The 14,833-nt window shown below is 42.7% G+C and overlaps 1 protein-coding gene across 9 annotated transcripts in view; it reads right to left on the bottom strand.

The window, feature by feature from the left end:
- mbnl2 (muscleblind-like splicing regulator 2) overlaps positions 1 to 14,833 on the bottom strand; it is a 109,388-nt gene that overhangs the window by 28,579 nt on the left and 65,976 nt on the right. For all 9 annotated transcript variants that reach the window (XM_038818798.1, XM_038818794.1, XM_038818801.1 and 6 more), the window contains 3 exons: positions 13,013 to 13,177; positions 10,559 to 10,762; positions 6,067 to 6,330 (listed from right to left, as the gene is read on the bottom strand). In XM_038818798.1, the coding sequence (XP_038674726.1) occupies positions 6,067 to 6,330; positions 10,559 to 10,762; positions 13,013 to 13,177 (633 nt within the window). The remainder of the gene's footprint in view (positions 1 to 6,066; positions 6,331 to 10,558; positions 10,763 to 13,012; positions 13,178 to 14,833) is intronic.

Genomic DNA, 14,833 nt, shown 5'->3' with positions numbered 1-14,833 from the left:
AGAAAGCAGCCACCTGGTTAACCTATTTCCTTCCCACAGCATTGCAGGAGCACATTAACTTCTTCTTCCTTCACTTAATTTAGATACACACTAAATGACACTAATCTGGACAATAACACGAATATGTCAGTTACTTCATTTTAAGGCAATCATTGACCACAGATGTGCCAAAATGCCGATCATTTTGAGCAGATCAATACATTGCTGTTTTTATGTCACTGCTTCATATAGCTGTCTTGTAGAGAAAGACAGTTTCCATCTTAAGCAGTTGGACAGAGAAGCAGAATGAGCTGCAGTCAGATCACAGAATCCCTACAGTGCAGGAGGCCAAACGGTGCACTGACCCTCTGAAAGAGCACCCTGCCGAGGCCCACTCCCCTGCCCTACCCCTGTAACCCCCACCGAAGGAGCAATTTAGCAAGGCCAGTCCACTGCACATTTTTGGACTGTGGGAGGAAACTGGAGCACCTGGAGGAAACCCACATAGACAAGGGGAGAACGTGCAAACTCCACACAGACACCCAAGGCCAGAATTGAAAGCAGGCCTCCATGAACTACCATAGTTGGTAAGGGCCTTGAGCCAGCACCATTGGCATTATTCTGCATCACACTTTAGCCACTCAGCCAACTGAGCTAACTTACCCCATAGGTTGCATTCAACACCAGCATTAATTCAGAGAAAATTATTCGTCAATAATAACCAATTTTTTTTTTTAAAGTTAAATGTATCCCACCAATTATTTTGCTATACATATGTATCTTGAATTTATCTCTTTACTTGGACAAATATTATGACTGGCATGCCACATGTCTCTGAAATAAAAAATTAAACTCTGTTGAAACCTGTCTTGATACACATGCTTTGCTCGAGCCAGATGGATAGTTTGCGAGAAGACAGATTATCCATCTGGTGGCGTCCTCGCTTCATCTTCGACACACTGTGGGAGTATAACCTAGCTTGATGGGCTCTCGGAAGCCACTTGCAGAGTATGCAGCTGGAAATGCCTTCACGTTGGCTATTGAGAAGCAGTACTTCAGGACATCACTGACTCCTACAATGCAAATAACTCCAGAATTTACATAACTGTCCCAAGTCCTGTTGCCAGCCCGAGCTAATCTTTAATGAACTGCAAATCGTGACCAACCCACTTAACCCCCCCTGTCTCAACATTATACGCCTACAGGGACTGATGGCTTGTGTAGGTTTCTGGCCAAGGAATGAGGATGACAGCACCCGATGGGTAATCGCCTTTTCTCATTTCAATCGTCCACGTGCGCTGTAGGAACACAGCAAGTAGTGCAAGCGGAGGAAGGACACCGGCAAAAAAACTACAACACCAGCTGTCAGGACTACTCTGCCAAAAGCATCATATGTCCCAGTTAAATCTCAAAAATATTTAGCAAATATGTGTTGATAGTTGCACTATTTAGAGATCTGGATGGAACAATCAGAATTGTTTTAAAATTCTTTCATGGGACGTGGGCGTCACAGGCTGGGCCAGCATTTGTTGCCCGTCCCGAATTGCCCCTTGAACTGACTGGCTGGCTAGGCCATTTCCAAAGAGTCAACCACATTGCTGTGGGATCCAAAGTCACGTGTAGGCCAGGCCAGCTAAAGACGGCAGACTTCCTTCCCTGAAGGCCATTAGTGAACCAGATGTGTTTTTACAACAACCGATGATTAGACCTGCTTTCAATTCCAGATTTGAATTTAAATTCTGCCAGCTACTAGGGGGCATGAGGTGCGAGGGGCAAGGTTTAGAGGAGATGTACCAGGCAAGTTTTGTTTACACAGAGGGTAGTGGGTGCCTGGAACTCGCTGCCGGAGGAGGTGGTGGAAGCAGGGACGATAGTGACATTTGAGGGGTATCTGGACAAATACATGAATAGGATGGGAATAGAGGGATACGGAACCAGAAAGTGTAGAAGATTTTAGTTTAGACGGGCAGCATGGTCAGCACGGGCTTGGAGGGCCAAAGGGCCTGTTCCTGTGCTGTACTTTTCTTTGTTCTGTGGTGGGATTTGAACCCGTGTCCCCAGAGCCTGGGCCTCTATTACTAGTCTAGTGACACTACCATACGAGTGAGACAATAACACGGGGTCTGCAGGGAGGTGGGAGCACGTGAAGACATGATGATCACTGTGGAAAATCATTTCAGTTTTGACTTCTGTAGCAGTAAGGGGGATAATGGGGCAATTTCTTAACCTAAATAAAGTTTGAGAAGTGGCTTGTCAAATGCCAAACGATCTTGTTTCAGCCATATATAACAGCAACACAATTTTCCATTCCAGAAAATTGAATTCCCATGTTTGAAAAGATTCAAAACACTGAACTGTACAAAAACAAATTACCATCCCATTTGAGAGCCAGTGAGAGGTGAGTTGGGCACAAATGGGTGATGACTGAATGATAACAAGAAGCCATAAAACCCAGAATGTGAACTCAAGTGGAAACATGATTTAAACCAGCATTGAAGAAAGGTTGGAAATAAATTCCAAACGTTCAGTGTCACGTGAAACTGGGCTCACATTTATGTGGTCGTCTTTATGAGCAATAAGACGTCCCGTGTGCTTTGGAACAAGAAATAAAAAGATACTATGAACAGGGAGCATCTGGCAATGCAGGAGGCTGGAATGGAACACAGAAAGTCCGGTCAAACAACTGATTAGGAGCTAGATGAAGAATTTGAGAGGGTAGCACTGGGGACGTTGAACAAGCCATCAGGAGCAGAGCAACGGATGGGTCAGAAACTGTCGTCTGGAGGCTTGCGTGGGAGAAAAGTATTCAGGCAAGTTGGGGGCAAGGCCATCAAGAGATTTGAAAACATTTTGCTCTTGGCACGGTGAGGCAAGGCGAGCCAATGGAGTGTGGAGAGTTGGTTGGTGGGTTGATGGAAGTGTAGGTGAATAATTCAATGAGTTGAAGCTGGGAGGCCAGCAAGGGCAGGGGGAGGGGGCATTAAAGAGAGATATCAAAACACAGCTAAGACATCAAATGTCACAGGGGCGAGTAGAGAATTGGTGACAGGATTAAACCGTTTTGGCAGAAGAAAGGGGGAGGCTGAGCATAGGGCCAAATTGAACACATCAAGATGCCACACTTCCTGCCACAGCTGGAGACGACAGCTCGGGTGCAGTTAGACCATAGAATCTGCTCCACCATTCAATGAGATCATGGCTGATCTGATATAATCTTCAACTCCACTTTCCCACCTACCTTATCCCCATAACCCTTGATTCCCTTACCGATTAAAAATCTGTCTATCTCAGCCTTGAACATACTTAATGACCCAGACTCTACAGCTCTCTGCAACAAAGAATTCCACAAATTTGCTTCTCTCGGAGAAGAAATTCTTCCTAATTTCTGTCTTAAATGGGTTACCCCTTACTCCAGAGATTATGCCCTCTGGTCCCAAACTCTTCCACAAGGGAAAACAACCTCTCAGTATCGACCCTTTCAAGCCCCCTGAGAATCCAATATGTGTCAATAAGGTCACCTCTCAATCTTCTGAACTCCAATGAGTACAAGCCCACAACCTCCATACCCAGGATCAACGGAGTGAACCTTCCCTGAACTGCCTCCAATATCAGCATATTTTTCCTTAGGCAAGTTTATTCCAGCTACAGAAATCAAAGCCAAAATACAAGAGTAGCTGACCTCCTGATTATACTGTACACCAGGATGGGATTAAGCATAGGAGCACCTTTGCTTCTTTACATGTTTCGCAACAGAATAAATCAGGAGTTCGCAATAAAAATTATGGTGAGCGCAGCCATGAAAGCACCCATCAACCTCGAGTGGCGAGACTGCTTGCAAAGTAAATTAGATTTACTTCTGGAATTCTGGCTTGGGCGTCTCCACCATGCTCTATGGTGGCTTATTTATGTTTCATTTGGACCCTCACAGGAACAGAAGTGCAAATATGGCTTTGTCTCTCCCCAAACTGCTAGTGAAAGACTGTTGAACATTAGAGGAAAGATTTTGCTGGGTGACACAATGACAGATCTTGGTGCTTTCAGCAACATGGCAATAAAAGTCCACTTTCAGTGCTGCCAATCTAGTCAAGAAAAGGTCACAATGACATTTTCGTGTGTGTATTCGGCAAGCGATTTTCCCAGAATGATATCAAATTTGGCTACAGTGTACGGCTCAGGCAGAAATAATAAGACACACCCCATAGTAATGGCATTCTTATACCCTTGGTGACAAGAGCACCAGTGGAGTACATTTACAGTATATAACTGTTGTCTGAATAAATGCTTCTGTATGGACATTGAGGCCAATGCACTTAAATTTGGGATTATTGATACCTGAAGATGTTTTACAAGGCATTACCCCCACGGTTTAGTACATTTTAACACTGCTTAACCCACAAATCAATTTGTAACTGGAAAACCACAGTAACACATCGTTCCAAATTTGTTATCTAGATTAACAGGCCCAAGTAATAGCAATTATGCAAATGTTAGCGATGCATTCTGCATCAAAAACCTACATAGCTAATACTTTAGCAGAGAGGGAAATGCTGTTCACTATAGATGGCCCAGTAAAGTAGCACAGCCATTCGATCATTTTCAGGCAACAGGACATCATCTGAAAACCACTTTTTAATGGGGTGAAAACCTTTCCCTGGAAGCAAAAAAATCTGGGATCACCGATGACAGCCATTTAAAAAATAAATACAAGGCTGAGCATGTGAAGGGTAGTGTGGGGAGAGGGAGAGAGAGAGGAGGTGGTGGCAAAGGAGCCAACTGTAATGAATCAGCATAATTCAAACACTGTAGATTCAAGCTCCATAAATAATGGAGTAAACCATCATCTCTTTTAGAATATTTCAGCCAATGCCTCATTTTGAAAAGGCAATACTTCAGAGACATCAGAGCTCTACATTGATTTGGACTATTCCCACTGTACATCCCCTTTGCTTTAAATGGAATAATATTGCACCCTCAGGTGATTTAATTATCTAGTGACTACACAAGTGTTTAAACCGTTCCTGCTCAAGCCAAAAACTTTACCGTTCAGACAATGTAACGCAGATAGTTATCATTTCCACTACCAAAGCCGGATTATTTCAAGTTCATTATATGGATTTTAAAATGAATGATTGGAAAAAACAAAATCAGACAACATCTATTTTGCCTTTTAGGAAGCCGAATCTTTTAACATTGTGTTAAAATTCATTGTTTGTTCCCATCTTGGCCACATAACAAGCCAGAAGTAGATTCTAACTTTATCTACGTGCACCGCTAACAGCAGATAAACTGCTCAGAGAAATAAAAATGCATATGCTGCAACAAAACAGAATTTATTAGCAGAAACTGTAACTTCAAACCTGAAACAAAGCAGAAAAGAGGACCTTTAGGCATTGTGGAAAACACATTTTTTTTCATTACTCTAAGTCATAGTGCAACTAAACAAAATCACAGTCCCAATGATGGTATTGTTTCAAATTTCAATAACTTAAAAAAAAATCTAATTTACTGTGTTTGTCTATTGGTTGTCATAACAAACCTGCATCAGAATCCAGCCATACAATGGTGTATACAATGTTACAAAAATGCTGGCTTATTTAAATAGAATTCGATATTGGCTTGATTGAATTACCATGTTACTGCTTTATAGTTATCTGTGCCAAATAATCCTGCTTAAAGAAGCAGCTGCAAATGAACAGTTCTGATCATTGCCAGTTTAACTCCAACAAGATTTATCACCCAACAGATTCCACGCAACAATTAATTGCTCTTCCCATCCAGTTGCTTAATTTCTTATGAAAAACAATTACTTTCTCCTCTACACGGCAAGGATAGAAATTCTTAAAAGCTTAAATGTACCTCGATATGGCGCTGGTGGTGCTCAGAATGGTGAACACCAACATGCTGTTTATCAACTTTCATATTTCTCACCCTCCGCTACAATCTCTACGCACAAAAATACTACTCGGACAATTGCATCAGCTGCAGAGCATCAGTGGGTGACTTTTATCTAAACTGCAATCCGACTTAGCCTTGTGTGTTGCACAATAAGTTGATCGGTGACATTTGCTGTCCCATTAAATAACTTACCATTGCTGTTGCTGCTGCAGCAGCTGCCTGAGCTACTGCCACAGCCTGGTTGGCCTGGTGCTGCGCTGCCTTTATTTTGGCCTGTAGGTGAGCAGGAGGGTGGAAGTATTTGCACTTCTCTCTGGAGCATCGACCTTTGATATAATCCATACAGACAGTCACAGTGTTGTCGTTGGTGTCCACCATTGTGCTGTCTGCGGGGTGAGCAAAACGGCAGTCGGTCTCACCTCGTGTGCAATTTCCTCGCTGAAACTCCCTGCACACCTACCAAAAGAGGAGACAGTGTCGTGCTTAGATTTGGTGAAGCGGTTTAACTTGCAACCATTCTACGGTTAAAGCCGAAGTTAAACGTCAACCTAAACTTTAGTCCGGATCAAATGAGTAAAATTCTAATTTGGTATTTGTAAAAATTTTGACTTGTGTACATTATTGTCTCGAAGTATACATTGCTGATTGTAACAACCACACAAAATCTGGGGAGATCTTCCATTACTGGGGCAAAATTAAACACGCTAACTTAATTAATTTTGCATTTGAAGATGGCAATTGCACGATATGCAAGCACAGTTAAGCATGATCAACATGTGATTTGCTCATCTCTGCATTCCGATAATCTTACTGCGCTCCAAGAACATTCTAAACTTGGTTTTATTTCATTGGACCAGAAGACAACGGGCTTTACCACAAAACAAAAATGCAAATCGGTAATAAAAATGGTAGAAACAGTGAAGCCAGTTCTGTCCTCCTCAAAAGGCCTCATACTTTCAAACAGCAGCCACTTCAAAGAGGCGGGTGGTGGGAAGGCTGTCGATTTCGGCCCCAGGTCACTGTCTGTGTGGAGTTTGCAGCTACACTCGGTGTCTGCGTGGGCCTCACCCCCACAACCCAAAAGGTGTGTAGTATAGGTGGATTGGCCACGCTAAATTGTCCCTTAACTGGAATAACATTTTTACAAAAAGGGAAGCTCTGGCTGACAATGATGATTTGTTTGGGTTGAATGGTTACAATTGTAGAAACGGTTTCAAAAGCACGCCGAAAAATAAATGCAAAATGTTTTTAGTTTTCTTATGTCCATCATGTATAGAAATTGTTTACCAAGTTAACTGCTTATCAAATTGATCAAAATGTTTCTTAATCAATCAAAGATAAGGAAAGCAAATTACATTCAGTTAAACGCATGTTTCTAAGCTCCCAATGGTTCAGTAAATATTATATTACTGAGTCATATAATCCAGGGAGGCTTCAGATTTGTTTCTTGACCTGTGACAAAGATTGCTGATCTCAGATGTGACTGGCAACAAGCAGATACAAGTCACCACTGTATTCCTGGAGCCAAACAAATAATAATCAGCCAGAATTTCCCACCCTCGGCCTCGATGAAGTAACTGGCGTTGCAAAGTACACGTCTGTTTAGTGAGGACAAAACTGGCTTTGACAACAGTGCACTCACCAACCTCACGGTCAAATTGCCAGCTGAGATTTGCTGCTCCAACATTAAGAATTAACTGTAAGATACTGCGGGGCCTTCTGCATCCCTGATACCATTTGAGCAGAGGCAGCTATCATTCAGTCAACTATGTCAGTTCCTACTCTCGGAAACAATGGCAGTGAAATTAACCCCATTCTCCTGTCCCTTTCTGGATACCCACTAAAAATGTTTTGTCATCAAATATCTCATTCCTTTCGAAAAGTTATTTATTAAGCTTCCACCAAAGCGCCCTGCAGAACGTTCCATATCTTAATGATCTGTGCCGGGAAAAAAAATTATCTTCATTCTTCTGTCCTCCAGTTACTCTTCACCGACTAATGGAAATTCCTTTTCATATTTACTTAATCAAATTCAATTATAATTTTGAAGAGCTCTATTAGAACTTCCCTGACCATTTTTCTTCCGTTAAGCTATAGTTTCCCTCATCCTTGACAAACTAGTAAATCACCTCTGCATCCTGTCCACGACTTTGAAATCTTCTGTAAAGGTAGGCTGCCCATACCTGCGCATAACTTTCTAGCCTGTTTTCTTTTAGCCGCATATTTTTAAAACTTAGGATCTTTTTTCCAAATACTGAGCTCAGAGAACTTATTTTCCTACTTTTAAAGATTTATCTGGTTGAACTTAGAGAGTCACAGCTTCTCTATTCTCTTAATGTTTTACCACATGGCATCCTTTCATCTTCCTTTTCTCCTGAAATATTAACTAATTTCTCTGCATCAACCTACATCAGATAACCATCTATCTAACTTACCAACCGGAAATCACTCACTGCCCTCTTCACAGGTAATCACCCTCCCTATTTGTGCATTGCCTGCAAATGTTTGATAATGTATATAATCCAAATCACTGGAAACACGACTGTTAAAATCCTCCAGTCCAAAATACATCAAATCATCACTATTCTGTTTTGGGATTATTTATTTATTCTTAATAATTTTTTTCAATTAAGCGGCAATTCACCTACCCTGTGCATCTTCTTGATTTCTGTGGGCGACACCAACGCAGACATGGGGAGAATGTTCAAACTCCACACGAACAGTGAGCCGGGGCCGGGATCGAACCCGGGTCCTCGGCGCCGTGAGGCAGCGGTGCTAACCACTGCGCCGCCGTGCTGCCCCTGTCTTGGGATTCTTTAATCAACTTCCAATCTAAATACCCTCTTCACGTGAGGTAGCATCTTACATGGACATTCTTCAGTTTTGTGCACGATGTAGTCTATGTACTTAGTAGTCCATAAAGTCAATTCTTTGACATAATAAGTTGGAATGTCAGTCATGTGTCATGTTACATTAATTATTGTTGCATGAAATTTTTTTAAAATCTGCATGTCCTGGTTTTTTGAACCACATTTGAGACCATAAATGCAGTTCAAGTCAGATGTTCCATCTGACCTATGTGCACCTGGTCATTCCAATACCTGATCTTTCCACCGTTGGTCTCCTGAACTACGCCAACCAAGTTTCCAACAGCCTGGAATTTGTGGCAGCGACAGCGGCGGAACTGTCAGCATTTGCCATCATTAGTTCTCAGAGAGCGACAGCAGCTTCATGAGTTCACACACGCACACAGCTGAGACCCTTTTGACTTCAAACTATCAGGAAAAGGGAAATCCGTGTCATGTGGACTGCTGGATCTTTGCGGTCAACTTTCTTCAAGATCAGTGGCAAGGGATGTCACTTCACAGTTGACAGAAAAACCCAGCCAACAAACAGTTCCGCATCCTTCGCCTGGGTGTTCTTCACTTCGCTGATTCAAACATCCAATTCAACAACGCTAGGTCTTACTGGTCTTCAACGTCTCGTCAGATTGTCCCATCATTTGGTTGCTTTTCCGTTCAGTTTGAAACCACGTTTGACTCACCTTTTTAGATCTTCAGCTCGTCTCACGTACTTAACTGAGATGACGCCTGTTTAACTCCCCTTAGGGAAAAAAAAATCTCTTTACACTCGATCCTTAGTGTAAAGATTTTAGCAAATCTGAACTCTTGGCCTGTTGTTCTCTCCTCAAATCGCAATGGTCTGTAAAGTGACTGTCCTTCTAACCTTGCCAGCTTCAATGGAGAGCCCATACAAAATGTTAACATATGTTTCAGAAGTTGGCTGACTTTATAACAACTATAGCATAATTTGTAAATACAAACCCCATTATGAATGAACATGGATACAAGGACAAAAGCAAGATGCACCGAAAGTCACACAGGCAAATCCCGTTTTCATGGACTGGGTTGGGGCCAAGTTCATGCTACAAAAAAGGATTTTCCTTAAGGATCAGCAGCCGCCAGCCTCTCACTCTGGTACATGGATGGGGACAAATTGGTCAATTATAATCCAGCTAGGCGAGATGGTGGCGCAGTGGTTAGCACTGCTACCTCACGGCACCGAGGGCCCGGTTTCGATCCAGACTCTGGGTCACTGTCCATGTGAGATTTGCACATTCTCCCTGTGTCTGTGTGGGCCTCACCCCCACAACCCAAAAAGATGTGCAGGGTAGGTGAATTGGCCATGCTAAAATTGCCCTTAATTGGAAAAAATAATTGGGTACTTGAAATTTTTTTTAAAAATTATAATCTAGCTGGGGAAACACGAGGCTGGGAAATTAATGGATCTCCATCTGTCCCCTAAACAATAAAAAAAAAAGAGTTCTTGTAACAGAGAGGGGAAGTTGGATCTCAGGACAAGACCAAGAGTCAATGTCACTAGTTGCAGCGGCTGCGTCCTCTGGAGCTGCTGCCTCCTCGGACCTGGGAATAACCATCTCCCCAAGAGTCGTACTGCCGAGAGCCACTCTCTCTGCTTGCTTCCACAACTTATTGAACAGAGAAGTGCCGTGTTCAAATGATTTCATGTGGTTGAGGGGAGCAGACTGTGCCAACTGTCAGTTTTCAACTCAATCACGGTCATTCCATAAAACCAGCATTTTTGATTAAACGGTACTCTGTAAAAATGGGATATGCCTGCACTACATTTACACTGTGGAATTAAATTGGCCCAATTGTTTTACCTCTAATCGGTCTGTCCTCATGTTCTTCGGCATATTTCCTGATCCAGCAACTGAAATGGGTGGACTTCCAGGGACAAGGACAGGGCCACTAGAGAGAACTTCTGTTGGAACTAATCCAACACCGTGAGGCATGGGTGCCAGAAAAGGACTAAAACTAAAAGCATGATGATTCATTCCTGCGCCAGGATTCATCGGAAACGTGGCCTATGGAGAGAGAAAAGACAAATACATTTGGGCAAAATAAAGTTAAATGGATTAAGTAGCACAGAAAATTACATTTTCCCCAACTAAACCAAGTAGAATCAGCATCTGTTTTAGAATATTGTTTAGCGTTTGAGAAATTCCAAGGGAAGAGAGATTTTGTTTCTACAGGGGGCTTTGCCAATTGAGAAAATAAACAATAAAAACTGCATAAACCAGGCAATGGTGGCTTTGTCTTTTCAGCATATTCAATACTAAAAAAATTAATGAAGACAATTAAATGTAATGGAAAATACAACAGGGCACTGTCAAGATCAAGCCATATAGCATCAACTGATTCCAGCGGGATGCAAATGAGGATAGAGAAATGCATGGGAATTATTAACAATTCTGGACAGACCCAAGATGATTTGCCTCTTTGTTTTGCACTGAAAAATATAGATTTCCCCAAACATAAAAAGGCACAGCTAAGATTTTGATGGTCCACAGAGAACAAAGGACATCAACTTTTGCAGTCGCTGAATGTGGCAAAAAAGCAACAGAAGTGTTTGCACGTTTATATACTTGTTCAGTACAAAACAGCAATGTGAATACAAATTGAATATAATCATAAACTTATTTTCAAAACTGCATACAAAAGGACATGCTGTACAGCTATTACCAGAGCACAATCATGGTTGTAGTGTGAAATGATTCATTCAAATAATAATAATAACCACTTATTGTCACAGGTAGGCTTCAATGAAGTTACTGTGAAAAGCCCCTAGTCGCCACATTCCAGCGCCTGTTCGGGGAGGCTGGTACAGGAATTGAACCCGCGCAGCTGGCCTTGTTCTGCATCACAAGCCAGCTGTTTAGCCCACTGTGCTAAACCAGCTGCTAATGTAAATCTATTTGGCAGTTCGCACACTTCTCAAAGAAAATACATTTAAACGGGCTTTTTATTTTTGTCAGCCAAATGTTCTAATGTACACCAGCCATCACCTCAAACGTCCACTCTATCCACCACCGATGCACAGTGGCATCAGTGTATACCATCTACAAGATGTAGTGCAGCAACTCATCAAGGCTCTGTCGGGCAGCACGGTGGCCTAGTGGTTAGCACAACCGCCTCACAGCGCTGAGGTCCCAGGTTTGATCCCGGCTCTGGGTCACTGTCCGTGTGGAGTTTGCACGTTCTCCCCGTGTCTGCGTGGGTTTCGCCCCCACAACCCAAAAATGTGCAGAGTAGGTGGATTGGCCACGCTAAATTGCCCCTTAATTGGAAAAAATAATTGGCTAATCTAAATTTATAAAAAAAAAAAATCAAGGCTCTGTCAACGGCACCTATCAAACTGATGACCTCAACCACCAAGAAAGACAAGGATGGCAAATGCATGGGAGTTCCTCTCCAAGGCAGACAGTACCCAGACTTGGAAACACATCGTTATTCCTTCATCGTAGCTGGTCAAAATCTTGAAGCTCCTTTCCTAACAGCACTGTGGGTGTACCTGCACCACATGGACTGCAGCGGTTCAAAAAAGTAGCTCCCCCCCCCCCCCAACCTTCCTGAGCACAATATGGGGTGGACAACAAATGCTGGCCTCGCCAGTGGCACCCACATCCCAGGAACGAATAAATTCCTGTCAAGTAAGTGACATGAATACTCCCTCTGTGTACCCAAACAGGCGCCGGAATGTGGTGACTAGGTAACATCATTGCAGTGTTAATGTAAGCCTACCTGTGACAATAAAGATTATTATTATTATTTAACAGCAGGTTGACATTATACTAACGGGATCTTAAGAAAACCCAAAGGAGGGATGTCAGGATTGGGATTTGAACCCACGGCCCTAGGAAGGGACCAGAAATCATCAAGTCCTCAATGTCTGCTTAAGCCTGGCGCCTTAGACCACTCAGCCATCCTGGCAACTTAGAAAACCCAAAGGAGGGCAGCACGGTGGCGCAGTGGGTCAGTCCTGCAGCCTCATGTGCAGAGGTCCCAGGTTCGATCCCGGCTCTGGGTCACTGTCCGTGTGGAGTTTGCACATTCTCCCCGTGTTTGCATGGGTTTCGCCCCCACAGCCCAAAGATATGCAGGGTAGGTGGATTGGCCACGCAAAATTGCCCCTTAATTGGAAAAAATGAATTGGGTACTCTAAATTTAAAACCCCTTTTTTCTTAGTGCATTTGACGACGAGGAACTAAACAAGGGTCTTTTTTGGACACGGTCGGGGAAGAGGGAAAACAGCTTTTAAGTAAATATATACTTACAACTGGCTGAATTTGAGCACCTGGCATCATAAACTGCATCTGCTGTGCCAGCATAGCTGCAGTTGTTTTTTGTTGTATAAGATTGTTGCGTCCATTGATTTCTAACTGCGTTTTTAAATGCATTGGTGGATGAAGATATTTGCAGTTTTCTCTGGTGCAACGCCCCTGTGATATGGGAGACATTTTAGAGGAGGATTAGAAACATTTATAATATTACAATTTGGCAGATGTATAACAGATGTACAAATTTGATAACTATCCCCAACCCAAACACCCCCTCTCCAAAGTGGTTGCAAATATTCATCTAATAATGTGAAACAATGACAAAAAGATCAGCAACGGAACCAAAGCACCTTTGACAACAACTGGATCTGTCCACAATTCTTGCAATTTCCTATTTTCTCATGGTTATTTTTTGCAAGCACTCGAGTGACTTTGCATGTCGGTTTGTAAACTCTTGCTTAGATAGCGAGCTCTCTATCTTAGTGAAGCCCAATCTATAGAAACATAGAAAATAGGTGCAGGAGTAGGCTATTTGGCCCTTCGAGCCCGCACCACCATTCAATAGGATCATGGCCGATCATGCAAATTCTGTATCCCACTCCCGCTTTCTCTCCATACCCATTGATCCCTTTAGCCACACGGGCCACGCCCAGCTCCCTCTTGAATATATCCATGAACATTACATATTAAAATTGTGTTAAATAATGCCTTATTGCCACAATGAGGGATTTGTTTCTAATTTGATCTATGAGACATATGATATAAAACAGGTTTAACATTTTTTAATGTCTCAAGTATCCAATACCCTCTGTTACCTTCAGAAAGAGCTGGACAATTCTGCAACTACATCCAACAGAGCTGCACGTATGCAAAAGCTGCTGGTGCATCAGCTTTGTTAATCATGATGTGGAGATGCCGACGTTGGACTGGGGTGAGCACAGTAAGAAATCTTACAACACCAGGTTAAAGTCCAACAGGTTTGTTTCAAACACTAGCTTTCGGAGCACTGCTCCTTCCTCATTGTTAATCATGGTTATGGCACAGGTAGAGAAACCAGCACGGCAGCACATTGGTTAGCACTGTTGCTTCACAGCGCCGGGGACCTGGGTTTGATTCCCGGCTTGGGTCACTGTCTGTGCGGAGTCTGCAGATTGTCTCCGTGTCTGCGTGGGTTTTCTCCGGGTGCTCCGGTTTCCTCCCACAAGCCTGTTCTGTGCTGTACTGTTCTATGTTCTATGTTCTAAGTCCCGAAAGACGTGCTGTTAGGTGAATTTGACATTCTGAATTATCCCTCTGTGTATCCGAACAGGAGCCGGAGTGTGGCGACTAGCGGATTTTCACAGTAACTTCATTGCAGTGTTAATGTAAGCCTACTTGTGACAACAATAAAGATTATTATTACATCAAATTGTGAAATGGAATTCAACAATTTGTGGGCTAGCATTGGAAAAGTGAGCACAGAGGTTTCTGAACTATGTTGGAGAAATACAATGGCTCATCTTCATGGAATGGGACCTGCAACCATTACATGTACAGTCCTAAAACCCTTATTGCTCTCAGGAGCAATAGGGATGGGCCATACATATTGCTGGACCAAGAATAAATTAAGAAATCTGCCAGTAATCATTCACACATTAAGAATTGGCGCACCATAACTTCCTTCCTATCCAGAACCCAGTTCAAGAATATGTAGCTATACTGGCCAACCTCTGTGCCTACATAAGAGCATAGGAAATAGGGAAAGGAGTAGGTCATTTGATCCTGAGACTGCTATTCTGCAATTCAATAGGATCATGGCTAATTTTTCACCTGAACTCT

This window comes from Scyliorhinus canicula, chromosome 14 (genome assembly GCF_902713615.1).
Source record: "Scyliorhinus canicula chromosome 14, sScyCan1.1, whole genome shotgun sequence".
NCBI lineage: Eukaryota > Metazoa > Chordata > Chondrichthyes > Carcharhiniformes > Scyliorhinidae > Scyliorhinus > Scyliorhinus canicula.
The sequence above is the reverse complement of the archived record's forward strand: the minus strand, read 5'-3'. Positions and strand labels throughout refer to the sequence as shown.